At 46.3% G+C, this 11,611-nt stretch overlaps 1 protein-coding gene across 1 annotated transcript; it reads right to left on the reverse strand.

Moving 5' to 3' along the window:
• Nucleotides 1-1,015: 1,015 nt before the first annotated feature.
• Nucleotides 1,016-7,294, reverse strand: psmb2 (proteasome 20S subunit beta 2). Its single transcript, XM_067256165.1, has 6 exons — nucleotides 7,116-7,294; nucleotides 6,514-6,636; nucleotides 6,288-6,358; nucleotides 1,562-1,724; nucleotides 1,386-1,435; nucleotides 1,016-1,211 (listed from the first exon to the last, which is right to left on the reverse strand). The coding sequence occupies exons 1-6, from the start codon at nucleotides 7,204-7,206 to the stop codon at nucleotides 1,110-1,112; spliced, it is 600 nt and encodes a 199-aa protein (XP_067112266.1). The 5' UTR covers nucleotides 7,207-7,294; the 3' UTR covers nucleotides 1,016-1,109.
• Nucleotides 7,295-11,611: the final 4,317 nt, after the last annotated feature.

Consider the following 11,611-nt stretch of genomic DNA (forward strand, 5'->3'; position numbering starts at 1 on the left):
TATTATTACAGTGTGAACCAAACAAGTTCAAATTGTTTTAAATTGATTCCAGATTTATTCAATATGAGAGTAGTGTAAGATAAAACCTTTAGGGACAAATATAAAAATTCACATTAAAGAGAGGCTTAATTCCTTTCAAATTAAACAGTTATAAAAGTATAGTCACAGACTCATCAACTCCTTCATTCTACACGTTCCCTCATACACACTCGCCCGCACACACAAAATAATAATTACTGATGCCAGTGTGCACCCCAGAGACCGCTCTGAATTCAGGGAGCTTGTCCACGCCTGCGTGATCAGGTGAGAGCTCCTCGTCCCCAGCCCGGCCGTGCTGGTAACCGTCACCGCGCCACTCTTTTCCTGGGAGACCACCATGACCCTAGTGCACAGCAAACATCCTCCCCATCTGCTACAGTTACACCATCTTTGCTTCTCTACACCTCACCTGCCTCTCCCCACCTTTCCTCCCCCACCCCTCCCTCCATCTCCCTGTGACCTGCCCCCCCCCCCTGTATCTCACACTCTGTAGGGTTGTTCTCCATCGCTCCCTGTGCCTTCAGGCAAACATATGCTATTCTTCCCGTCAGATTCTGGAGTGTTTGGGAGAGGAGGGATTGTTTAATGTTTATTAATCACCTGTCTGGTTGAGAGAGGGAGACTGAAACACACATATGGGTTGATGTTGCTATCCCAGCTTTACTGTCATACAGAGAAATGATATGTGATAAATGTTATGACTACAGGCTAATTAGCCTTAATTCTGACAAAATGTCAGATGTGAATAGGTTGAGAACAAGATATACAAGAGCGATATAGTTTTTTTTCTTCATCTATTTATCTCCATCTTTATTCTTTTCTCACACAGACCGACAAAACAGACAGGCTTCAATGCTAACTGAAATTAAACCGCAATGCGTGATGAAATGGCTTTGTGCATGTGCACGCACACACAGCCAGAAGGCTGTTCTGTTTTTGGGAGGGGACACGGAGAAAGCATCAGAGGACAAAGACATATGTCAACAGTGTGTCACGTTTTATTGGAACATAAAGAAGGGGAGTCTACGGTACAAAAAAAAGGCGGGGTGTTGAGGGAGAGCGGCGTGCGGTCACTTGTGTCCCACGGTGATCTTCTCCAGGTCATGGATGCCCTCCTTGTCAATCAAACGCACGCTGAAGGAGGGGAGGTTCAGGATGAAGCGCTTGTTCAGCTGGAGGAAAGAAAAATAGGGAGGGATGGGATGGGGAAGAGATTTTGAAGGGAATGGAGAAAAGAAGATGATAATATTAGCTTGTGTGCCAACCAAAACAAACATCACCATCATAATCGCCATCCTCATCAGGACTAGGCAAACTGAAGTCTTGTCTGTCTTTAAGGATCTCACCTCCTCAACGCACTTCTTCAGCAGGTCCACAGCTTCATCACGAGTCAGCTCTGTAGACACGGGGGGGGGGGGCAGGGGGGGTTAGAGATGGTTAGTGATATATTCGGATGCCAGATTGACTATTGAAAGGTGTCAGAGAGTCCTAATCTAGCCCGTGGTGGTGGTGTGGCAGGTACCGGGTCGGTAGTAGCGGTCCAGGATGGACAGGGTGAGGAAGGCGCCGTAGCCATGGGCAGCGAAGGGAGCCTTGGCTAGGGCAGACAGGTGGTCCATGTAGAACAGGCCCGGGCCGTCTGACTCGTCATACCCTGCTAGCAACAGGTTGACATGGTAGGGGGTCTAGAGGAGGAGGGACAGAGATACAGCTTAGAACCATTAGACCACCATTAGCACCACATACTGGACCAAGAGTTCTCAGGAAATGTGGCAGCGCATCAGGAAATAAACTCTGACGAAGCGAACAGCTATTCAGCCGAATATTTCACAACTGTCTTAGCGAACGCTGCGGCTGATAATGTGTCCATCTGACCGTCTTCTTGCTGCTCCTGAACACACACACACAACCGATGCGTGGCCTGGATGCGTGCACCGAACGAGCGCCAGGCTGTGCCAAGTGCCAGCAGATGGAGCGAAATAAAAGTAACAGTAATAGTTTCCTTCTTCGACTCTGGGGCCCCAAATCTGCACTCCTCATTATCAGCTTGAAGTTTGAACTGAACTAAACAGGGGGGGATGACAACAACAACAACAACGACAGGAGAAGACTGGGAGGGGTGTGAAGCTGCCGTGACATGGTGGGGGGGGGGTGTCTGGGGGTGTCAGAGGACGGAGGGGGGTAGGGGGGCAGTGTCACCGGCAGTGTGACATCTGCTAGGAGGCAGCACCCCCACCGCTCCCTGCCTCCTTCTCCTCCACCCCCCCCCTCCCCTCCCTCCTTTCACCCTGTGCCCTGGAGTACCGCCAGGGCTCATTAAAAACTTCTGAAGTCGTCTTTCCCTCCTTCCCTGCATCCATCCCTCCATCAAATGACTTCAATAACGCTCCAAGCCTCTCGTTCCAATGAGCCTTTACAGCAACAAACGGCTCTCCTTTGCCACCAGTTATCCATCTCCTTTCCCTCTCTCCCCCTGTTATTTTAAGTGTCCCACTAACCAGAAAAACTAAGGTTTGCAGTTCCGTTCATAGCAGCGGTGCCTGTAGATGCCCTAGATTGAAGTTCCAACACTAACACCATTATTGACCAAACTTGGAAGAGAAATACTGCAATGTTCAAACCAGGACAGTAGGTGTTTGACTTGAAGAGTGAGCAGAAATGCATCACCTGAGCTAAAAACACCTTCTGCAATCTGAACACCTGCCCTCAAATCAATTTGTGTATTTGTGTGTGTGTGAGATATCTGCCACGGGGGGGGGGGGGGGGGAAGCTGAATCTTGTCATGCTCCCTGTAGAGAGGGGCTGTGTGTGCGCGCGTGTGAGAGAGAGGGGTCTCATCGGGAACCCCTCTGAGGCATCACCCCCACCCCCTCGACACCTGTCCCACTGGTTACAATGTAACAATACAGTCTTGGCATCAAAATAAGCCCCGTTTTACCATGTGACCACAGAGGCCACCTGGCAGCGCCGCTTGTTAAAGCTGCCGCCTGAACGCCCTGAACGCACACGCGTGTATTTCAGAGCAGACAACACTCTTGCGACGTTACGCAGGCAGACACAATAACGCATCAACTTACAGCTAATCCGCCACGTTAAGCGCTAGGGGAGGAAGGTTAAAAATGGTATATTACATGAGCTCAAGCCATTCCATGTTCCAGTGCTCCCCCTCCCCCCCACCTCCCCTCCTCTCTCGGCTCCTTGCCCCGGGACATGTCCTCTTTATTGGCATTTCTCCTCAATCTGCTGTATTAATTGTTCATCTGTGCTGGAGCAGGGGAGTCGTATGCAATATGGCACTCGTAATTATTTGTACCCGTGTTGGTCTAAAAAAAGAAGAAAGCCCCATATGTGGCCACCAACACACGAGACAAACTGTTGCTGGAGCCTTTATGCTTCCATCTCATCTCTGAAGAAGCTAACTAGTGTTCTAGAACTGGTGAACATGGTTATGGTTCTAGAGCTCTCTGGGGAAAGTCTGGGAGAGACCAGAACTAAATGGGGGGGGGGGGGGTCTTGTGCACAAATAAGGGATTGTGCTCAAATGGTCATGCGCCTTTGAAATTAATCAACAGAGATCATTTCCCTAACACTGTAGGTATTGTTGCAGAAGAGGCTATACACAGATCCATGGAGCCGTGAACAGTCGGACAGTGCATTGTCTGTGTGCATGATTTCTCAAATTCATGCAGCACATTCAGGGCCTCAGGTGTTTCTGCTTGCCAGTTTTCTCTTTGTTTCTCTCTTTTTCTCCCACCCGTCCAACTCCACCCCTCTCACTCTCTCCCCTTATCTCTATCTCTCTATCTTACACATCTCTGTGAAGCTGAGAATTTGCAGTTACTCCTGGGGTTCTCTGTGGACCCAGTTGTTGTTTTGGACTGCTGGTAGGTACACAATACATGCTGCCCCCCACCCCCCTGTCTGCTCCTGCTGTGCTGCTTCCCCACCCATGGGCTCCGGGCCCTGGGGGAGAGAGAGGAGAGGAGGGGGTGGGGGCTCCACGAAGGCGCTCACCAGCATTAAGGTGGAGGTGAACGGTACTTCTTACACACAAAGACGGAAAATCCTTCACCTATCGCTACTGAATGTTGTCAAGATTTATTCACTATAAATGAATCCATCTGGCGAGAGATTACAGTATTCCTGGATTTTGGGGTCGGTGTGGGTTTCTGAAGAAAGGTGTGGGTAGTAGCAGCACTGGAGAAACTGCTTTAACTAGCTACCAACTCTTTTGGGAGAAAGCATTAAAAAGTATCTGTATACATAAACAAAGACTATAGCCTGAGGGGTAAAATAATAGTCATCCTGTTTATGGCAGTAATGAATTCCTAAATATTGCGTTCTTCGCATTTCAGAGCCTACGTAGATCCTACTAGTCTCATATCTAACCCTGACTTCTGCTAGCTCCCTCGTTCATTTTTACACTCGTCTGTGCAATGTTGACTTCTGGGCCTGTCTTTAAGCCCCTGGGACAACCCCCCCTCCCCCCCACCCTCCCAGTCTCACCCCCCTGCCCCCCTACATCTCACCCCCCTCCCCCCTTGTGTCCCACATTCCCTGCTCAGTCCCACTAATTGTTTTTTGTAATTATTTTCACCCTTCTGCTATTGTGACAGGCAGCGGCTGCACTCTTCTTAACAAATTAACTTGCCGCAAACAGATGAGATTCAAAGGGTGGATACATAGAGGCAGACTGACTGACTGACTCATTTGCTCACACACAAACATGCAAACCCTCCCACACACACACACCCACCCTCCCTCTCTCACTCACTTACTAACTCACACACGTCACTAACCAACACATACTCAACACACACAAGGGACTTGGTGAACTGAGAACGGTGTGTGGCACAGGTGTTTCTCCTCCCGGGAGACTACAAAGACAGTTCTGAGCCTTCACAACATATAAAATACGTGTACATGACTCAGTCACAATAAGACCACTGGACTCCATAAGAGATCTCTCAAACACTGTTACTTACTATGGGAAATGAATGAATTCCCATTCCGATTTGTTAAGTGGACAACTGTTCAGGGAATCACAAGCATAACATTTAGGCAGGGAGGTTAACTACAGATGTCAGGTGAAGGACTTGACCTTGACATTGAATGGGAAATTTGCTCTTCAAAGAGTATACCCTTGAAATGAGTTTGTATATACTGTTGATGATTTTAAGTGTGGAATAGGGGTGGAACGGTAAATGTATTCGTATTGAACCGAAACGGTACGGGCGTCACGGTTCGGGGCATGAAATTACACTCGCATGCAAATTAATTAATGTAATGCGGAACTACTGTTAGATACTCGTGTTCTTTAGGGATACCTAATCTGTTGCCCCGCTTTAGCTCTGAAGCTCTGATTGGCGCCGCCGTGAGTCAGAGATAGCTAGCAGCACTAAGGACGAGTATAGATAGAGGACCCGCCGGCCTCTTTAAGATTGCAAGTTTGGGAAAACTTCGGTTTCCCATTCAGTTTACATTTACATTACATTAAGTAATTTAGCAGACGCTCTTATCCAGAGCGACATACAGTAAGTACAGGGACATTCCCCCGAGGCAAGTAGGGTGAAGTGCCTTGCCCAAGGACACAACATCATTCGGCAGAGCCGGGGATCGAACCAGCAATCTTCTGATTACTAGCCCGATTCCCTAACCGCTCAGCCACCTGACTCAGACTTCAGTTACAGTAGTACAGGCGAGACTGTGGATAAGACGAGCACTGTGTGTCGGTGTTGTTCAGCAGTTGTGGGGTATGTGAGTGGAAATACATCTAACATGCTAACGCATATAACGCATCTGGATAAGCGCATGTGCTAAATGACTCAAAATATTTGACGCCATCACCCAGGTGTGCCAATCAGTGGAACGAGACCCCCAAAAAACTGTCCAACTTCTCCTCCCTACAGTGCTTAACCAGCCTTTAGATACACATACAAATAGGGCCAATAACTGACGCAATCAGAATTTACATGTCATCTTCAATGCGCCCGTATTCACTCGTAAAGGGACCTGGTTTGTTTTGCTTTTCCCTCCGTTGTACCGAACTCGTACCGAACCGTGATGTCTGAACCGTGGTATGAACCGAACCGTGACTTCAGTGTACCGTTCCACCCTTAGTGTGGAAATGCTTTGGTACCTCTTCTCAAACATATAAAGACTAAAATGACAGACCACTGTGAGAATGCTGAGATTGTATGTAAATTCTAGGCATGGTGAGGTTTCAGGATTCTCTTCAGTCTCATTACCCTGCTACGAAGGTAGTCTGCCAGATTCTTCCGTGTGAAGTTGGCTGCTGCTGATGGACTGAGCTCATAACCTAGAGACAAAGGAAGGGGTCACAAAAAGCAGAAGGTCAATGTCTTCCACTTATAGCAAATTGGCCTGAGGTGGAGCAGAATCGAACCAAGCATGGCCTAGCTCTGCAACGAAGACTACCGGTTGACTGAAAATGTGTAAGAGACTCTTCCTTACCGTTTCTCATTTTGTAAAGCTGAACGTTCTTCTGGATGTACTCGGCAAACTGCACAGTGTCTCCTGCCTCTCCAACGCATAGCAACAGGATCTTCTCACTCAGTTTGAACATTTTGTCGTAATCTGGAGAACAAAAATAAATTCATTAAGGAATTGACACAACAGCGTTATCCCATGCTAAGGGAAAACATACATATGCATATGTAATACTAGTGATACTTAAGGACGCTTAAGGAAACTTGGCTGTAGGTAAAAACAATGCAAGTCATGTTGACTCCACATACTGTACTTTCACTTTCACCAGCTCAATAGCTTCATGTTGTCGGTAGCTCAGGGTTTCCAGGAGTTAATGTAGCATCGGAAATAGCTGGATATGTGTTAATTTAATTCATCATTGTAATATAAATGACGTCATTAAAAACCACTACATAGCTTATTATTTAACTAGATAGAGCTAACTATGCTTTCCAGCATAACTAAGTACAGACGACCATTTCAGCTAGCAAGCTAGTTAGTTAGCTAGAGCTAGCTGGCTACCAAACGAGCGGCTCAAAAGGCTAGCAAGCTAGGCTAGCTAACGTGCTAAAACAGCAATGTCGTACCGTGTTTCATCTGAATGATGCTGCTGGCTGCAACATTATCTGCAGCAACCAAGACAAAATCTGTTCCCTGAATCCCGATCAAGTACTCCATTATGTATTGTGTATTTAAGTACAAATGTTCAGTTTTTGTCGACTGTCAATTCACCACCGCTCGTTCAGTCAGATTACACAGCAAAAGTTTAGAGTAAGCGTCGCAGGATGTTGACGTCAAAGTATGTGAGGCTCTTTTCCTTCCCATGTGATTAGGGTACACAGCAGCAAGCTAAACCAAAGCACAGTTGATGTATTTTCCTTAAAATTAATAGTGAGACCTAATGAGAAGATTTTCATATCTCATGAAAAGGGACACACACGCATACCCCCTACCCCTATATAGAGTTACAGGAAAGAGAAGGAAAAGTGTTAAACAGTTAGGTAGATATAAGCAGTATTAATGCAGTGTGATGTAGTGGGAGCTATGGTTTCCTAATCTCCTAATGAGGTCAAACTCTTTCAGACACAAATCAACTATTTGTCATGTGTTTGTGTGTACAGGGTAACAGTGTTATAAAAATACCACATACAGTCCCTGTAGGGTTCTAGTTTTGACTTGCACCTTGTATACAATTTACAATATGTAAAGTTCAGTGTCAGACTATGGCAGCCAAATTAGGGTAGACTTGTGTATTTTGAACAAGTTATTCATGTCAACTTGTCACAGGGAGTGAAAATCACAGCTGAATAACAGTGAAACAGAGAAGAACCAGCTGCAGTGAAACTGGGTGCTGAAGTTATTGATTTACAATTCTGATGTGTGTTGTCTTTTGCTTTGGTGTTGGCAGCAGGGGTAGCATTGAAAGCTGGATATTCCACTCTCATTTTCATATTTCCTCTCTCGCCACCCCCCCCCCCCCCCCACCCCACCCCCATTTTACTCTCGGCAGTTGTCGCTGGTTCAGCTTGACTGCTTCGTTAGGGCTCATCATTTGCATTCAGATTAATTATCTAATTACAGACAAATGTCCGGCGGCCAGCCCACACTCCGGCTCGTCAGCTCTCAGCCTGTAATTATTTTAATCATTTACTTTCATCTGGAGCGTTGCTGCCATACTCCTGTGTTTAGAGGCCATTCTTAATTACCCTGCCAAGACACTCTTCTCCTCTTTTCATGAGAGAAAAAGAGGGAGAGGGGAGGGAGAAAAGGAAAGATGGAAGGAGAGAGTGCAGGGTGAATGTGTGTAAGTGTGTGTGTCTGTGAGAGAGTGTGTGTGTGTGAGAGAGAGAGAGCACGAGAGAGAGAGAGACAGAGACAGAGAGAGAGAGAGAGAAGGGGAAAGAGGGAGAGAGAAAAAGAGAGAAAGAGCCCAATGGGGACATGATCCAGGAGCCCTGACAGCATGGGAAGGTCCCTGCTCTGCTTCCTCCTCCCTCCCTCTCACTCTTTCTCTCCCTCCTCTCTCTTTCTCTGCACAACCCCCCTCCAACCAACTTCCTCCCCTCCTCTCTCGCTCCCCCTGCCCCACCCCCCCTCACCCCCCATATACTTCCTCCCTTTTCCCTTTATCACAAGCACACACAGGAATCGCCCCTGGGCTTCAGTGCTCTGACTGCTAATACACTCACACACATACACACACACACACACTCTAACACACACGCGCAGAGGCAGACAAGAGAGCCGTACATGCACACAGTTTGTGGCACACATCATGATGCACACATCGTTCCACTATCCGCCTGGAAAATCTATACACCTCATTCGCTCTGTCTATCCTTTATTTAGACACCCATCAGTCTGTTACCTCTCTCTCTCTCTTTTACTCTCTCTGCCCCCCTCTCTTTCTCTCTATCTCTCTTCTTCTATCACGGTCTAGTTTCTCCCCTGCAGATGAGAGATGGGTCATCTCCCCGGTGACCATCCCATAATGATGCTCTCACTGAACCCTTAAGCCAGATACACTCTCCCTGACTGCTCTGGTTAGAGAGAAAAGATACAAGCTATGTAATTGGGCTCTTGAATATTTAAGTTGCCTGGGATGAAAGTTTAATGGAAAGATGATTATCTACCAGTTTATCACACTATTTCATATTGAGTCATTCATTTTATATTCTTGTGCTACACTGTCCATTTTGGCAGCTGTAGATACAAAAATGTATGATTCAGTGTTGAAGCTGCACAAGATGAAATGTCTGTAGCCCATTAAGATTTTTAACAGTGTCCTTTTTTACACCTCTGTCTTGTAAACATGTATCTTCCCAAAATTCTTACCAGACTTTCATACTAAAACCAGTTTATTCTCATGGGTATTTATATGGAGGAAGACTATTAATCCTGTTTAGCCAGAGATGGTGTGAAAAAGCAGTTGCTGTGCTTTGACAGACACGTAGCACTTTAGCCAAACCCCAGTGGGACATGGGGTTGGATTTGAAGATTATGCGTGCACCCATAGCCCTAGGGGAGTGTTTTTGGAGAGGGACGATTTTAACGGTGGAGATTAGGGATCAAGGTGGTGCAGGTCATTTGTGGGCCTAGTGGAACAGCGTAATGTAAGAGACTTTCCAGCGCATCGGTAAATAAAAGCAGCTCTCGATGTTAATGTTTAAAGATAAATCCAGTCAAGGATAGAAGGTAGGCCTAGGCTACAATGCTTGAGACGGAAAGAGATAATATCTTCACAGTTCCTTTGTGAGTTTAGGCGACATGAGTTTGGAGCGTGGTCTTTCACTGACAAGATTGCTGTCTATGGTATTGATTTAATTATTGACAATTGTAGACCCATTTCACGAAGCTCAGACAAACCAATAGGAGCATGTGATTTCATAAGTAGATAAATGGAGTGTAGATGGAGGGAGTAGACTGATAAGGTCTGGTTAAAATAATTTGTTATATCTTGCCTTCTGCAATTTTGCTTTCAGTCTTGTTTCTTAAAGAAATTTAGGGTTGGTGTCAGTGTCCGTGTTTATCGGCCTAATCCCCAAATTTCACGGTGTTTTGCGAGATGGGTTGCGCCCCCATTCGTTTTTGTTGACTGGGTGTCACCGTTTAGCGGCCCTTTTAGTTTCTGAACTGAGAACGTCGGGGAAACCTGGGCACGAGAGACCACTTCATCCCAAGAGGGTAAAAAAGAGCAAGTTAAATGGAACTGACAATCTCTGAAAAAATTCCTGCCGGCAGCTGTGCGCATTCGACATAGTCAGCTCCTACGGTCGCCGGCCTCGCGACCCCCGTGCCTGGCACACGCACCTGCCGCTCCCAGCCGCGCTTTCACCGACAGCGAGATAATCCATGGGCGTGTCGCGAACTGGCTGCTCTCAATGTGCTCTTGAGAAAACCCCTTATGCGTGAAAAAGCCCCTATTCTCTTTCTATTGTCCAACACAGTTTTATGGGACAATATTGGGCATTATGAGGTTTCGGGATTTACATGGGACTCTATAGAAGGGTATAATCCTTTCAAGCAGAGAACGAATAAAAGTTTTAACCCGCTGTTTTCATATTTATTAGCTGGTTAAAGCAGCCGAGGCAGCTGAACCCTATCCACCAACAGCTTGGACGCCCACATTCAGCAACTCCCATCGGATTGACTCCAACTAGACAGCAGATTTACAAGTGATTTAGGTCCTCAAGACGCAACTTTATTGAATTACTGGTTGAGTTTACCCCACTGTTTACAGTTACAGTTTTGTGGATCAAAAATCGGTCAACAAGTTAGACCTGCAATAAGATGGTGATGGTATAATCTAAATGAAGTGCAGGTAACAATTTAGCCGTCTTGAGGTTTTATACATAAGCTTAATTCCGTGCAACTGTTTTCACATACAAATTGATTGACAAAATACGTCTTAATTTGCTATCTATCTCCCTATCTATCTATCTATCTATCTATCTATCTATCTATCTATCTATCTACTGTCTATATGTCTATCTGTCTATCTGTCTGTCTGTCTATCTATTTTTTTCCTATACTGTATGTTTTCACTTTTTCTCTGGCGACAGGTCTTTCTATCCAGTTCATCATACACAGGCCGCAGGCCGCAACCCCCCCTTCCTCCCTCCCCTGAATCCCCCACCACCCCCTTTCTGTCAAAGCTGATTGTTTCCACGCCAACAGAGTGCTGGGGGCTAGTGCACTGTCACACTACATCAGGCAGAGGGAAGAAAGGGAGAGAAAGAAGAGAGGGGAGAGAGAGAGTCTGCTCTTCGGACTCATCACACAGAACTGGGGTATATGTCCTACCAGGAAAACAGTGAATACAGCAGCTACTTAGTTGGTCTGTGCAAACGACAGCCCCCTCGCGTTCCAAATATGCAATTGCAGGCCCATAGAGCTTCATGAAAAGCGACCGAAAACGTCATTGCTGAGTGATGGAGTGTCGCCCTCTACTGGATTCAAACGCCTTTCATCTCTTGGGCCTCCGCTGGCCCACAGTCTTGTGGGAACTTCATAAACCATGTTTTAACATGTGGATAACCAAGCTCTAAAAACATTGTATAGGCTACTATTTAAGTTTTTTACT

Source organism: Osmerus mordax, chromosome 18 (assembly GCF_038355195.1).
Source record: "Osmerus mordax isolate fOsmMor3 chromosome 18, fOsmMor3.pri, whole genome shotgun sequence".
NCBI lineage: Eukaryota > Metazoa > Chordata > Actinopteri > Osmeriformes > Osmeridae > Osmerus > Osmerus mordax.

What these genes read in the sequence shown, in the direction of transcription:
- psmb2 (XM_067256165.1), bottom strand. Translation starts at nt 7,206, where the DNA reads ATGGAGTACTTGATCGGGATTCAGGGAACAGATTTTGTCTTGGTTGCT. An exon ending in CAGACTACCTTCGTAGCAGG is followed by an intron (nt 1,725 to 6,287) that starts GTAATGAGACTG and finishes CTCCTCCTCTAG; the next exon opens with ACCCCCTACCATGTCAACCT. An exon ending in TGAAGAAGTGCGTTGAGGAG is followed by an intron (nt 1,212 to 1,385) that starts GTGAGATCCTTA and finishes TCTTTCCTCCAG; the next exon opens with CTGAACAAGCGCTTCATCCT.